Source organism: Corvus hawaiiensis, chromosome 10 (assembly GCF_020740725.1).
Source record: "Corvus hawaiiensis isolate bCorHaw1 chromosome 10, bCorHaw1.pri.cur, whole genome shotgun sequence".
In the NCBI taxonomy this organism is placed as follows: Eukaryota; Metazoa; Chordata; class Aves; order Passeriformes; family Corvidae; genus Corvus; species Corvus hawaiiensis.
Window position 1 is genome coordinate 20927456 of NC_063222.1, and position 15558 is coordinate 20943013.

The following is a 15558-nucleotide window of genomic DNA, read 5'->3' on the forward strand; positions in this document are numbered from 1 at the left end:
CCAAGTAAATTGATTCCTCAAAAGCAAAATAGTACCAAACTCTCGCAATTCCCCGTGCCATCGTCAGAAAAACTGGTTTTAATTACCAAAACTAAAATAGCGGCGGTGCTAACTAGCAGGCGATCAAACCGCAATCAAACTTCAATCTCTGAGCAGTTAGCTATAAACTGTCAGCAATTGAAAAGTAAACCTGGTGCACACAAAGGCTCTGTTTAATTTTCTTGTTGTAATGGCTCTAAATGAGGACCCCATCACTATGCAGTTAAGCGGTGTTGCTTGTCCCCCTGAGGCGCTGATCAGTTCTTTTTAATGTGAGAAAACTGGCAGCTCGAAGCCCGTCAATGGAGCTCCCACAACAAAAGTCCTGAAAAGCTGAATGAATTGGGTTTGTAATTACTGCTTCCCTCTCCCCCCTTGCAGCTTATCTCTTATTCATTCAACATATATTATTGTCACCTAATCGCACACTCCCAACGTTATTTTGGGGGGGGGGTTTGCCTTTTTTTTTTTTTTTTTTTTTTTTTTTTTTTTTGGTATCTACTACGGGCATGTTTGTTGTAGAAATTAAACAAAATAATCCACCCTTCTCTCTCCCCCCTCACCACGAAAAATGTTGAAACGACAGTGTCAGGCGAGGCTGACTGGCGTTAAAAACGCGAAGACGAAGCTCTTCTGCCGTCAGAATGTCAGCATTTTGCATATATCCTCGGAAATCTCACAAGCACCGAAGCAGGTTTTACATTTTAGTATTTGAGTTAAATCAGGATTTAAATGACTGAAGTGTATCTAATCACACCTATCAGTAATGGGCCCCTTTCTTTCAGTGGGACCTACATTATATACTACTTAAATTGCTGGGCTATCTACCTCCTATTCGGAGGCAGATATCCAGCTCTGCTGCTCATTGGGGACGAAGAGGAACTAATATTGAGAGAAAACGCGCTGCTATGGGGATCACCGTCACCCCTGATGTCCCACCCGGCACCAGTGGGCATCTCAAGGAATCAAAATGTGGTTTCGGCCAAGAAATGTCTGTCGGCAAGCGGCAGTCGCTCGCTCGCTCGCCCGCCCGCGGGCTGGAGCCGGGGCTGCGAGACAGAGCCTCTCCCCAGGTCCCCCACCGCAAGAAGCTGTCGGTTGCAGAAATAAGTACAGCTATTACAACCAAATCTACTAACAGTCTAAATAATTAATTGAACCATTGCTCTTTGACCCTTGGAAAGTCCAGTAGGGACCCGTTTGTAGTAATAATACCCCCGAATGAGCCCTTGTCAAATATTCATTTAGTGGTTAATGTGAGCGATTTCCCCCTGGGACAGTCTGTAATACCAGCTTCCCAGCTTTGGCAAGAAACCCTGCTAATCTACCTCTCCAGTTCCGCAAAATATTTTAACACCCCAGTACTTAAAAAGCCGTAAAAAAAATCACGAGGGAAACTATAATCTTATCCTTGGGTTCACTTCGATTCTGTAGAAGGTTAGGGAAACATTACACTGGCGCTCTTGGGCCGAGCATCACCCTGGCTGTAATGTACACAACAATTCACGAGAGGGAAACCACGGAGAGCCCCGAACGTCTTCAATAACCAAAATAAAAACATACCCACGAGCTCTGCTACACATTCCAGCTGCCATAAACGAAAGCCCAGGATAATGGTTTAGGTGTAAAGGGCGTTATTGAATATGCTGAATTTAAAATGAGCAGTGGACAATAGCGTTCCTCCAAGCAACACTTTAAAAATAAAACCCTTCAGCTGTACATGTAAAATACTTTGGGTTATCCCCCCTAAACGGATAAATGGATGGATGGATGGATGCATGGATGGATGGATGGATGCATGGATGGATGGATGGATGGAAGGAATCTGTCCAAGGCATATCAGGTTTCAACCATATATATTCCAAATCGTACTTCGAAATCTAAGCTTAAACAAATTGCCCATATAAAAAGTTGCTGAATTCACTAAGCCTGAATATGTGGCTTAGTGCCTTTTGTTTAGTGGTATTAGCTCACCTTCTCTATGTGAATTGTAAAAGGACCAACATTTCCAAATACCCCCCTCGAATATTTTAGTTAGCACTTCAAAAAGGGGCCAGGTTTTATTGCTGTTAATTGGCTAAGATTCGCTTTTAAAAATGGAATCGTGATATCGATTGGGCTTTTATTCCTGGTTCTTTTTTCCCAGCGAGGCGAGCGGGAGTGGGGATGTGGGCTCGTTACCACGTGAATAATCCCCAGACGCGTTGCAAACGCTCACAGCTCTGAAAAAGAATATTTTACTCGTTGCATTAACGTAAAAGACAGAAAAGGTTGAAAATCTGCAAAAATTGTTGTCCTGACCAAGTACCGCGACGGTGCAGAAGTAAAAGACACAAAGAGAGCTAAACTACTAAACCAGGCAGTGAGCAAATCTCCACATATCCTAGTCTGGCAATGTTAGTTTTCATCTGGACACCAGGCTTCAAGGATGGAGGCCAGAACTGAGCCTAGGAAGCAGTAATACCAAATAAAAGCCACAAGTAGCCAGGTAATTTTGCGTGTGTGTGTGTGTGTGTGCATTTTACCCAGCCTTCTTCCTCCCCGACCTAAAGCAAAATCCAGTGGCTGACAAGAAACACTGGAGAGAAAAACTCAGCAACGCTTGCCCCGTGCCGGAGTACCCACTTTGTGCCTTGCCTAAGCCAAACATCACATGCTTTCCTTTCCACGTACCACATGCCATTAGCAGAAGACACGATCAGTTTGCAGTCACAGTGCTCCAAATCCCAAACTTCGTACCTTTTATTGTTATTATTGTTATTATTATTACTATTATTATTATGAACGCCCTCTCGCGCGTTTCCTAAAGGAAACCGCAGCCGCGTTAGCAGCATCAATTAACCGCTGGGGCCTCAGTGGGGGAGCAGGGGCTGCCGCAGGGGCTGCCTGGCTCTGCTGCCCATCGCCTCCTGCCCTGCCCGGGGCCGCGGGCCCTGGCGCCGGCCAGGGCCGCCAGCGCGCAGCAGCGCGGAGAGGCGCGGAGCCTCGGCCTCGGCAGCTGCGGGTACGACTGTACAAAGTAAAACTCTACCTGGCACGGACGGTGGATCTCTCCTTCTATATGGCGGGCGCCACCGCTTCTCTTTGGGGCTGTGACCGGCTGCAGAGAGTGTCCGAAACGGGGCTACACCGCGCTGGCAATTTAAGAAATAGGATTCAAGAAAGAGCTGTGATAAAACGTGAAAGTCTCTGGCATTCGACTATTTTTGTTTGTTTGCTCGGTTTTTCTTGTTTCTTACCTCTGCCCGGCCAACCCTACCCCCGCCCCCACCTCTCACCTCCTCCTGCGCGGCCCAGGAGCCAGGAGAGGAAAGTTTGGGAAGTGGCGGACAAAGGAAGCGGGGAAGGCTGACCCCTGCCAGGCCGGCCGCGCTCGGGTTCCCGGCCGTGGGAAGCCGGCTCCCCTCCCGCCTGCCGCAGCGGAAGGAGGCACGGTAGGGAAAAGAGAGCAGGGCATTATCCGCCTGTGGGAGCCGGAGGCCGCGGCAGTGCCCGCGGCCCGCCCGCCGCTGCCGCCGGCCCCGCTAGCCCCGGCTCGGCCCCTCCGGGGGCAACAAGTGGCCAAAGGCAGCGGCGACAGAACCTCCCGCACCTCGCCTCACCCCGCGTCCTCGGGAAGGAACTGGGAACCAGCCTCTCACTCCTCATTCCCGTTCCCCCCGAAGGAGGCACAGGCAGTTATTCCATTAAAGCTATTGTACTTTCTCTCTCTATATATACGTACCTACAAAAATATTCATGCGTTATATATATATAGTTATATATTCTGCATTTTGTATCGTATTCGATTGGCTACGATGATACCTTCTACTACATGAATTATTTAAAAAACATCTTGCGTTACAAAAATAAATCCAAGACTCAAGGGGAACTTCAGTGTCCATATGTCAAAAATTTATTTATCTCAAACTGTGCATAATGGAGTAAAAACTTAACTTGAATATGTACCTGTTATAAGGATGGTATTAGTTCAAATATATACATGGACTGTCGGCAGACTGATTTCAAATAATACAGAGCCGAATCTTTAAAATACAACTACGGAAAATGAGGAGAAAAAAAAAGAACTTAAAATATCATCACAATAAATTTACAGAAATATTACAAACCATAAGAAAATATTTCAAACACAGTAATTTCAGGTTGGTAATTTTCCTTTTTTTTTTTTTTTTTTTCCTTTTCTTTGAACAGGATGAAGTCTGGAAACAAAAAGTTATTATAAATTAACAAACGGCGTGTGAACCTGCATGGCAATTTTTGCTTTTTAACAAGAAGTAAAAAAAAAAAAAAAAAAAAAAAAAAAAAAAATTTAGTACAATCTAAACGTTTGCCCTTATCCAGCAAACCAAGCCCATGGTTCGCAAGTACTCATCCTACCTTTTTTTGTCTTTTGTACAATTTCTAAAACAATTTAAATGTCCAAATGTCGTAAAATAATTTCCTCTCCTCGCGCAGCTGCTATAAATTCAGCTGCCAAAACCACAATACTCCAAGAAGACTCTAATTTTTTAAAAATAATTGGCAAATTCACGAGCTTGGTTTTTTTCTTCTCTCTATATTACCAATGGACATTCTGATTGCCATGTGTCTTTTGATAAATACTGTACAAAAGTTTCCTGCAAATATTAAAACATCTTCCTCTTCGCTCTTTGAGTCTAGCTCTAAATATTATTGGTAAAGACTTTTGCAAACTTTCTGCAAAGTTCCTACCGTTTTAACTAGAACTTTTTAAAAGTTTTGTGTAGTTGCTTCCCCTCCGAGATCTATACAAGTTCCTTGTCGGCTTAATTTCTGACCCCCCACCCCAAACCCCACCCCCACCCCCCGCCCGGAGTTTTCTCTGTACAAAAATAGTCCAAAAAAAAAAAAAAAAAGTCCAGAATTTCTAATAAAAGTTTTTTTGTTGTTTGTTTTGTTTAGTTTTCCTTTCCCTCCCCTCCCACCCACCCCCCCCGGCCCCTTTGTCTTACATATGTGATAGAGGGAGTGTGCCATTAATGGCTGTGCCAGGAACAGGTGCACTCTGGTAGTGTTGGGACATATGAAGTCTGCTTGGGGCAGCTGGTTCTGGTACTTCAGCACCTGGTAGATACATGCTGATCATGTCCCGAAGGTCCCCAGCTTGGCAAGGAGCCCTTGAATGAGACGAGGAAGTGACTACGGGGGGACTGGAGCTGGATTCCGTCTTGACCACCGAGCCCATGGAGCCCAGGGCCATGCCCGGGGTCCCTTGCTGGGAGTAGGACATGCTGTAGGTAGGCGATCCGTTCATATAAGTCTGCGAGCTGGTCATGGAGTTGTACTGCAGGGCGCTCACGTCGTAGCGGTGCATAGGCTGCATCTGCGCCGCGTTGTGCGCGTTCAAGCCCGGGTGCTGCGGGTAGCCGAGCTGCTCTTGCATCATCCCATAGCCTCCGTTGGTCCAGCCGTTCATGTGCGCGTAACTGTCCATCCTCTGGTTCACCCCAGCTCCCAAGGTGGCCCCAACCCCTACCCCAGTCGTCATGGTATTGGTGCCCGGTGCCAGTAAGCCCCCCGGCAACGTGTACTTATCCTTCTTCATGAGGGTCTTGGTTTTCCTCCGGGGTCGGTATTTATAATCCGGGTGCTCCTTCATGTGCAGAGCTCTGAGCCGCTTGGCTTCGTCAATGAAGGGTCTCTTTTCCGCCTCGGATAAAAGTTTCCACTCCGCCCCGAGCCGCTTGCTGATCTCGGAGTTGTGCATCTTCGGGTTCTCCTGGGCCATTTTCCGCCGCTGCCCGCGGGACCAGACCATGAACGCGTTCATCGGCCGCTTGACCCGGTCCGGGCTGTTCTTCTGGTTGTTGGCGGCCGAGTTGGAGTTGCCTGTGCCTCCCCCCGAAGTTTGCTGGGGGGCGGGAGGTTTCAGCTCGGTTTCCATCATGTTGTACATTCAAACTACTTTTGCCTGAAACCAGCCTTGAGCAGAGAAACGAGGAACAGCCGCAGCGGAGTCCCAAGCCGGACTTTTTTTTTTTTCCTAGGGAGGGGTAGGAAAGGGGGGAGGGGGACTCCCCAAAACCACACTTGGATCAAGATCAGGATCTTCCTCTTCGCTGATGGATTAATAATGCTAATAACTGCTATTATTACCGCCGGAGTCTTGATTTTAAAAAACTTCTTCCTCCTTTTTCCCTTTTCTCAGCCTGCCGCTCTCTCTCTCTCTTTCTCTCTCTCTCTCTCTCTCTCTCCACCTCGGTCTTAAAGAGCCAGCAAACTACTTTACCCCCTTTTGCAAACACACACACTCTCTCTCTCTGCCTTGACAACTCCTGATACTTTTTTGAACAAGTTAATAGACAACCATCCATGTGATGGGGGCTTGTCAGGCAATAAATGCGTTCGCCCCGGCCAATCAGCGCGCGGCGGCTCCGCCACTGAGGACAAGTCTCTTCCCCTGGTTTTGCATGAAACGGGGCGGGGGCTGGGCGCGCCGGGACGGCTCGGCGGGGAGGCGGGCCCGGGGGCGGCCCGGGCGGCCACTGGGAGCCTTTGTATGTCCCCTTCCAGCAACAGGTCACACACGCCTTTTGGAGGAAGTGGGTAAACAGCATTGTTGCTACGTGGTGGTTTTTTGTTGTTTTTTTTTTTTTTTTTCCTTTTCTTTAAATTGGTGTTGGCTTGGGGCTAGGAGAAGCCATGGGGGGAGCGGAGCGGGAACGGCTTCCTCCACCCCTGTGCCGGTGCCCCTCGGGACGGAGGGGCCGCCCGGCTGTGCGGGGCCCTGCGTGTACCTCGCTCGCCCCGTCCCAGCCGTGCAGTGAAGCAGAGCCCCCAGGCGGGCCCTGCTGCCGCCGCCGCCGGTAGCCGAGCCCGCAGCGCAACGCCTGGGCAGAGGCTGTGTCCTTCTCCCGGCCATCCCCCGGGCCCTGCTCCGTACGGCCGTGGCACAGGGCGCCAAGACCTTCTCCCCGGTTTCGGAGAAGGAGGATGTCCAGTGCAAACACAGGTCCCCCACATGCCATCCCCGCAGAACACAAAGCAGCGCCGGGACCCCTCTGCAGATGCTGGGGACGGGTCCGAGCCGCGCTCCGTCCGCCGCTGGGCCCGGCTGCACCGTCACCCCGCGCCCATTGCGGGGCGCGGGCGGCGCTGGGTGGGCGCAGCGCGGCGGTGGGGGGACGGCCGGGCGCTACAAATAGGTAGTTTTGTTTCCCTTGTTGTCACTGCACGGGCCGCACAAAGCCCCGGCTAAGTTTACTTCCACTCTCTTGTTGGGATCTTTGTTGCTAAACCGCACTTGACGACAAAGGAAGGAGGGGAGAGAGGACGCGGAGCGGGAGTGGGGGGAGCCGCTCGCCGCCCTGGCCGCGCTCCCCCGCGCCGCTCCGCGCCTCCCCTGCCTCGACGGGATTGCTCCGCCTTTCGGTGCGATGGCGCTCACGGCGCGGAGCCGGAGGGGTGCGGGGCGGCGGGGCACTCGGAGGGGCCGGAGCGCGGCCGGAGCGGGGCCGGAGCGGGGCCGGAGCGCGGGGCGGGGGCTGGGGCAGCGCGGGGCGCCCCGACGGCCTCAGCCGCGGCGCTGCGGCGCCCCCTGCCGGCCCGGCCGCGCCCCGGGCGGGGAGGCGCCGGCGGGAGCCGCGCGAGGGACGGGGGGAAGGGAGCGGGAAATGACACCCCGGCGGAATAATAATAATAATAATAATAATAGTAATAAAGAATAGTAATAAAAACCCTCCGGCGAACAGGGACGCATCTTTTTTTTATGTGCGTGGATTATGCAAATAAATCCTATTGTGTCCAATGCGTTTAATTCGAAAATGTATATCTAACCCCTAGATAAGTGATAGGTTAAACTGCCGAAAAATAGGTGCAAATTATGAGATGTGGGATATGACCGGATTTTGATTGTCCAGACACTCCTGAAGGCACGGCGGCTGTTTGCTGTCTTATTGTTCTCCCTTTGGTCTGCAGTTGATAAAGTTATTAAAAAATTATTTTAGGGATAATTATTTTGAATTTTTTTAAAAAAGGGGATGGGTGGGTGGTGGTGGTGCTTGCTCATCGTGCTAAACCGATAAGCGAGGGCTCGCGGTGCACAGGCAAAGGGTTATTTTTGCTCTGACTGTAGCTGCGGGAGGTGCGTGGGGTGCACGGCCCAGAGCTCCACGCAGGACCAGGGCATCGTGGGCTGCCCTGTGCTCACTGGAGGCCTTTCGGGGCCTGGTCCATCCCTAATTGCATTTAACATACGAATAAAGGATGGGAAATACCTAACAATTGTGTTATCGGGAGTATTTACGGCTCTATTTTAATTAACACTTTTAATTATCGATGCAATAAACTGGCATATATACATAATAATGCGCTACAGGAAACAAGGTGAGGGCGGTGGCTCTTTTGGGCCATTTTGCGCCTTTCCTCTGGGTATGGAGGTTTGCTTGTTTGGGAATACACACACGGGTGGGCGGAAGCAGAGGCAGACCGGGAAGCTGACTACAAAAAAAAAAAAAAAAAAAAAAAAAAAAAAAGATGGTCCCTGATTTTCTATATTAATGACAATAACATCACTGCTCTCTAAGAATACGGCCAGGGAAGGGAGGCCTGCGAGGGACGGTTTAATCTGAGTGGATTTAAAAAATCGTTGCCTTTGGTATAATTTATGGAAATGAAAAGTGCTTACATTAAACAAATAGTCTGCAAACGTTCTCAGTGATGGGCTCTGCGGTACACGCACTCTTCTTTCCAGGTTATGAGTGTCTTAAAAAGCAAATGAATGTTAACTACTTGGATTTCATGTATTTATTGTTCTAATACTCGCCGATTTTTCTAAAAGCCCTACGGATACAACCTATCGTGTTAACTGTATCGGAAAGAATATACACATTTTCATATTATTTTTTTCCCTGAACCTACTAGTAACCAGTCTAAAGCAAACTATTAAGCAGACTTGTGGAGATGAGAGATTGCAGCTCCATTTTTTGTCCTTAGCTGCAAATAGAGGTTTAACTTGCAGTAATTAGGTGAGAACTAGCCAAGCATCTTACTATTATGATGCTTGTTAAAAACGCTTCTTTTCTGCATCTGCATTTGAGTGTGTTCCCCTCCACTCTTAATCTTCTTATGAAAATGAAGGCGAACGGCAGGGAACCTGCAGAGACTTAGAGAATGTCCTTGTTAACTGGAATTTCTCAGCATTGCTAATTAGCAGAGTTTGACGACCACCAGTATTGGGGAAAGCTCTGTTTAGCCACTCACAAACCCTTCCGAGGAAGAGCAGACTAATTTTATTTTGTAATTAAAATCTGAAAAGGGCCCTATTTGACAGTTAGGGCTATGAGAGTTTTATCTCCCCGTGAAATAATTACTGCCTTGATAACTCAATTTTCTGCAAAATGTCAACTGTGAGCTCCAAAAGTTTTAATTTCATTACGTTAAAAAAAAAAAAAATCGACAAAGACGAAAATGTACAGATAATTTTCCTGTTGGCCCTCTTATGCTGTAGCAGCCCAGCGCTCTGGAGCTGAAGTTAGTCAGGGAAGTTTTAATGAACTAACTATACCCCAATCTCTGGGGAATTTCAATCATCACATGGTGAGTTTGCAATAGTACCCCGAGGAAGACTTGGGGAGATATAGTCTGAAATGTCCTAGAATAAAAGCCACATTTGGACTGGGTACGAGCCCAGGACAGGGGCAGGGGCCGGGGGAGCCCCGCTGCCCGAGCCACCTTCCCCAGCCCCTGCAGGGTCCCGATACGGCGCAAATACAGGATGTCCTCAGCCAAAGAAGGATCTCCCACGGCGCCGGCCGGAGAGCCGGGGAGATCCTCCGGGCGCTGAAAGGGCTCCCGGAAACTTGGGAAGTTTGGCGGGGCCGAGCGGGGGTGAGGCTGGGGCCATTCTGCCTGCGAGGCCCGAAGGCGGCTGTTCGGGGAACCTGGGGGGAGCCCGCAGCAAGTGTAATCCACTCTGCTTGCGTTTGGGATATTTTTTATTATTATTTAAAACGGTTTAATCTCCTTTTTGTCCCTCCCTGTCCAGCAAGTAGCCCGATTGTCGCTCTCAGAAGTGGCATTACACGTACAAACCAAGGAGGGGGCGAGCCGCAGCCGGTCCCGCCAGACCCCATTTCGCCCAATAATTTCATTCAAGGGTTCTAAGGACCCTTGAAAGCCGGGGAATGCCGAGGGAGCCCCGCGCTGCTCCCGGCCTCTCCTTTCATCCCTGTTCTCCCGAATGGAAGCGCAGGGAGAGCACACGTGCGGCCGGGCGGGCAGCGCACGGCCCGGGCCCGAGCGGGGCCGCGGGGCCCGGGGGCAGCGGGGGCTGCCGAGCTCCCCCCGGCCCGCCCGCGCCGGGGGTCCCGCTGTGCCCCCCGAGCGGCCCCGCTGCCACCTCCCCGCCCGGCGACCACCGCACGCGTGAGCCGGGGCTGCGGGGCTGGGGCGGCAAAAAACAAACAGCCGAGAGATTAAAAAAAAAAAAAAAAAAAAAAAAGGGGAGAAACAAAAAAGAAAAAGAAGAAGCTCCGCTTTTGACCAGTGCTGCAAGAAGCGAAATTTAAGGAAAAAATAAAACTCGGATCCTGGAGGAGTTTAACGTACACAATAAGCAGCAGAAAAGCCGACTCGCATACACCACCTCTCGAAGTCGCTTTCAAAAGGCTTCTCAGTAAATGGAGAAGCCGATTGTCCAAACAGGCTTCCATGACTCTTCATAAATAGCCAACAGCCTTCTCAAACCGCCCGCTAATTTTGCCCTGCATCTAAAATCTCACTCCCGGGATTTCTTTCCCAAAGGAAAGTATGCGTGAAGCCCGTACTTTTTCTTACGTGATCTTTAAAGTAAATCAGAAAATCAAGATCGGTGGCGAGGATAAACTTAGGAATTACTGTACAACGTAACGGGGTGAAATTACCGTTGAATGTTGGCTCTTTAGCAGGAAGGCAACCCCCTCGAGCGGGATCCTTTTTGGCAGTCTATTTAAAGTTATCTTTCCTTCCTAGTTTTATAAGAACAAATGAGTTTTCTTTTCCCATTGTAGTTGAATGAACTCATGTATATTAAACACAAAACCCCTCCTGAAGAACGCTAACTGCTTTGCTTAAACCCACAAAGGCACAAAAATCCAGAATTGAAGATTTCCAATTCCTGAATAAGTTCCCTTAACTCTCTCAGGCTCGAAGGAGAGAGAGACTGGGAACATTCTCTGAAAGCCTTAATGCCGAGAAGGGGATATCTCAAATATATTGTCTTTTCCTAAAGTTGAGGCTTCTATTTTATTTCCCTCTTTCCCCTTCACCATCTTTGTGTTGACTTAAGAAAATAATGGTCTAAAAAAAGTGTCTGTTCATGGGATCACACATATCGCCCAAATCAAATGAAGTCCTCTTTGGCCCCAGCACAGTTTTGATGGAATTATTCCAGCTCTTCCATTGAATTCACACCGTTTCCCAAAGAATCTGTGGCAGTTTCAATGGGAACGCATGAAGCACAGCCTGGGGTGCTTCAAGGTTGCTTCTCTCAGTGCACCTCAAACCCTGGCATCCCGAGGCATGGTTTGAAAAGTACATAAAAAAAAAAATAAAAAAGCCCTTTCCAGTGATTCTCAGATCACTGACACGATCGCCCATAATGGAGCCAAGACGGTGACTTTTATCTCGCTGTTCCTCATAGTCCTTAATTTGGAGCTCATTGACAGGACAGACGGTAATGACACTTTCAGAACTGTTATGGTCTGGAGTGACAATCTCTCCATCTCGCCCATGATTTATTGACACCATGGGCTCATTGTGTCAACTTAGGCTTGTGATTTCAGAATTCTCCAGCGACGGGCTCGTTGGGAGGATTTTAATTCAAATTATAGACTAGCTGTCTATACTGTGAATTCATATTTAGACGGCGCTTAATCGGAGCAGAGAGATGCTGCTATAAATAATAACAACAACACTTCCCATGTGTCTATCCACTCCGAAGATCTGAAAGAGCCTTTGCCGGAGGAGGCCCGGGTGCAGCGGAGGGAGGCGAGGGGGCCTCGGGCTCCTCCAAGGCAGCAGAAGGGAGCCCGTGGGACTCCCCGCCAGTCTCCAGCCAGGCTGAGGCCCTGCAGGTGTGTGCGGCAGACGGGGCAGGAGAAGTGCTTTAGCCACGTAACGATCTGCAGCACTGCGTTGGGTTGGGGTGTGGGGTGCTGTCGGCAGGGTGTCACAGCCCTTTTTCCATGGAAATCGCTCGACAACGGGGCCTCTCCAAATACCCCGCCTGTCCCTGTGGGAGCCTTCCCGGTGGGAGTGGATGAATGTGAGAAGAAAGGCCCAGGGGGTGCCCATGGGCTGGGAGAGAAGGGGCGATGCTGCGGGTGCTCAGGGCAGCAGGTGTCAGGGACAGGCTGAGGGGGAAGCAAGAAAAGGTGAAGTGCGAAATTGGCATTTGAGGCTGTTTTTCTGGTTTGTTTCTTCACGTCTCCCCTTCCACCGCTCAAGAGGGAGATGTAGGAAATGCCGGCATCCAAAACCAACTCCTTCCAAAAGACATAAATAAACTAAAAATGCACTTTTCTTCCAAGTGGAGATGAACGAGACCGAACACAGAGCTAACCCCCCCCCTCCCTTGCTGCCAGCTGAGCACAGAGCTGACCCCCCCCTTGCTGCCAGCTGTCTGCCAAGCCTGGGACCCGATCCCAGATTTACAGCATTTGCTCCCTTGAGTAACGTCCGCAGAATAAAACCCGGCAACTGAGTTACGAACCGAGCCCAGGAAAACCGCATTTTGGTTAAACTGATCACTCGGGACCCTTGATTTTATGTGCCAACTTCTGCCCTTGGGAGGGGGGAGTTTACGACCCCTTTACAGCCCCCTCACAACTGCTGTTTCTAAGAGGAGCACTAACAGCCCCTCTCCTGGAACCGGGTTAATCATTCACCTTTCGTCAGGAGTCACTAAATTTTTGTAAAGTGCCTCCTGATGTTAAACCATGTGTACAAGCGCTCTGTATTTTTTCCGTTTCCTGTGGTAATTGACATATAATACCTCTGTTTATAACTGGCTTGACAGATCTGTACAAATGTATATTTTTTCTTAATTTCAGAGTTATGTATACTGAACGCGTGCTAACTAAAGAAACAGTAAAGGAAATCTGGGAATTCCGTCGTACAGGAAGTCTGTGCAGGGTTCTTGCTATTATTTATAGAAAATGCCATGTCTTTATTTTGGGCGCTCTTACTTATTAGGGAGTCTCGAGCGGAGATCCAACTGAAAGAATGGAGAAAGTATACTCAGCGTGACAAACAATAATATTTCATAAAAACCTATCCGAATATAATTTCTAAAGTGAAAAGTTTATTGTGAGACCAACAGCCATAGGGTTCATTTAATAGAAAAATAGTGGCATTATGACTTTCATCCAGGCTGTCAACAGGAGATACAAAATAACCCCAATTTAGCAGAAATAATTTGGTTTCCATTAGTCTTTCTCTTTGCACGCAAGACACATAAACCGTGCTGGGTGTTACCACAACTCACAGATACCGCCGTTAAATGCACTACACTGAGCTGCGTGCATCCTATAAAATAAATAGAGAATTCATCTAAAAACTTGGTGGCAATGCAGCACATCACATATTTTGGCTAATCGTTTTATATCACCAGGTTTCTTTTAAATCTGTCATCTCTACAGTGAGGAAATAAAATCGCGCTTCAGGCATTCACTTAAGATAACGCTTCTTCCTTTTCCAGGAACTGGGGAGGGGGTGTTTATTTTGCTCTTTTTTTTTTTTTTTTTTGGTGGGTTTTCTTTTTTTTTTTTTTTTTTTTTGAGGGGGGATTGAGGTGACTTTATTGCTTCGGGTTTAAACATATGCCATTTCAGAAAATGTTTCCTTAATGAAAAGGAACCGTTCAACGCTGCTTACAAGCAACACCTGTCAACACCGACTTATTTAAGACACGTTGGGAGGAAAACACAAGCACGAGCATCTGAAAGGCTGGCATTTGCTGACAGCACTGGAGCACCGAAGTTGGGAACGATGAAAAATTAATCCTTATTTTTTGTGCCTAAGGCTGCCAATAAAGAAGTTGGTCTGTCGGGGATGTCCCGCCGGCCGCCGGGCTGGCGCGGTCCCGCAGCAGCCCCCCTGCTCTGCCTAGGTGTGGGAGAGCATCACATATCAGCATTTCTGTAAGACCCAGGCATATAGAAGGCTCTGCTTAGAAAGAAATCGGTGGCACCTCACTTATTTTTTGCCCACGTTCATCTCCGGAGAGCAAACAGTGCAAATTGGAGGTAGCTTCCCTGCCCGTGGTCGCTATGCTGGGCTCTCCGCTCACCTTGCCTGTCCCTACCTCACCGTGCGCACTTTAACCCCTGCAGCGACTCCGGGCCAGTTCCAGGCGCCGGCTCCTCGCCCGCCCGTTGCAGCCGCCCCGGTGCTCCCGCTGCGCCCGCGGGCGCGCCCGTCCCGCGGAATTCCCCACGGGCACCCTCGGCGCGGCCGACAGGGGGCGCCGCCCCCCGCGCGGAGCGGCCGCAGGAGCGGGGGGAGCCTGGGGGGAGCCCGGGGAGAGCCCGGGGGGAGCCCGGGCAGCCCGGAGCCGAGCGGGGTCGAGTACAGATCTTTAGTCGTCGTGGATAAAAAGAGATTAAAGGCTAAATTCTTTTTCTTTCTTTCTTTCTTTTTTTTTTTTTTTTTTAATCAATTTTAACCAACTACGGAAATGTAGAGCTTTCATCCTTTGATGTTTCCCAGAAAGAAACTGTTATATCGGTTGTGAAATTACGTCTCAGAGCCAGCGAACCAGCCGTGGAGTGCTAAAATAATTTAATTAAAAATAATAATAATATGACGACCCGAGCTTCCGCAGAGACACTTAAAAGCTGACACGTGTCCCTCCGTCTCCCCTCTCCCTAGCGCTTCCGATGTTTCCTGACTGCCGTTTGATGGGAATAATTAAAAATAAGATAACCTCATGCTAGCTGGGGGCTCACATCCCTCGCTTGCGGCGCGCTGTCCTCATCCTGCCCCCGCACGGCCGGCCCTGCCGCCCAGCCCTGCTCTGCAGGGGCAGAAGAGTGCAAAAAAGCAAATCGCTAAAATCATAAATCAAATGTTGGACTTTTACCATATTAACCATAAATAAAATTGCAACCGGCTACACGCTTTCCCCCTACTAAAAAAACCCCTTCACCTGTATTTAAATAGCATGTCTTTAATTACAGCAGTTGGGGATGTATGAGGCTGAAATGAAATTAGCAGTCATTACCAGTCCTTTAACTCTGTGGTGCTTTTGATCAGCACTAAATTAGCTTTCCAGTCCTAACAAAGGCTCTATAGCAAGCAGTGGGCTGTAAATAAGACAGCTCGACCTGCCCTCAACACCTTTTCTCTTGTCAATCACAGCTCTATCATTCAGCCCAAGATTAACCTTTATCTACCAAATTCTTACCAAGAAAAAAAAAAAAAAAGGGGGGGGGGCGAAGAGGGGGAAATCCAACCTCAACTTTGCTAACTGTAACTAAAAAGAGTTTCCCTTTAAATGGTATTATAATGAGCCAATATGTC

General features: G+C 49.0%; 2 protein-coding genes across 12 annotated transcripts in view; both read right to left on the bottom strand.

Annotated features, from left to right (window-relative positions):
• Positions 1 to 15558, bottom strand: part of LOC125330650 — a 275373-nt gene that overhangs the window by 31176 nt on the left and 228639 nt on the right. The window contains exon 1 of one of the 11 annotated variants that reach the window (XR_007205657.1): positions 3071 to 3217. The exons of the other annotated variants lie outside the window; for them this stretch is intronic. The gene's annotated coding sequence lies outside the window, so the exon portion shown is untranslated. Of the gene's footprint in view, positions 1 to 3070; positions 3218 to 15558 lie in introns of those variants that run through there. 11 annotated transcript variants of the gene reach the window in all.
• SOX2 (SRY-box transcription factor 2) lies at positions 4989 to 6353 on the bottom strand. Its single transcript, XM_048314007.1, has one exon. It carries the CDS (start codon positions 5951 to 5953, stop codon positions 5006 to 5008), a length of 948 nt encoding a protein of 315 aa, XP_048169964.1. The 5' UTR covers positions 5954 to 6353; the 3' UTR covers positions 4989 to 5005.

What these genes read in the sequence shown, in the direction of transcription:
- SOX2 (XM_048314007.1), bottom strand. Translation starts at nt 5,953, where the DNA reads ATGTACAACATGATGGAAACCGAGCTGAAACCTCCCGCCCCCCAGCAA.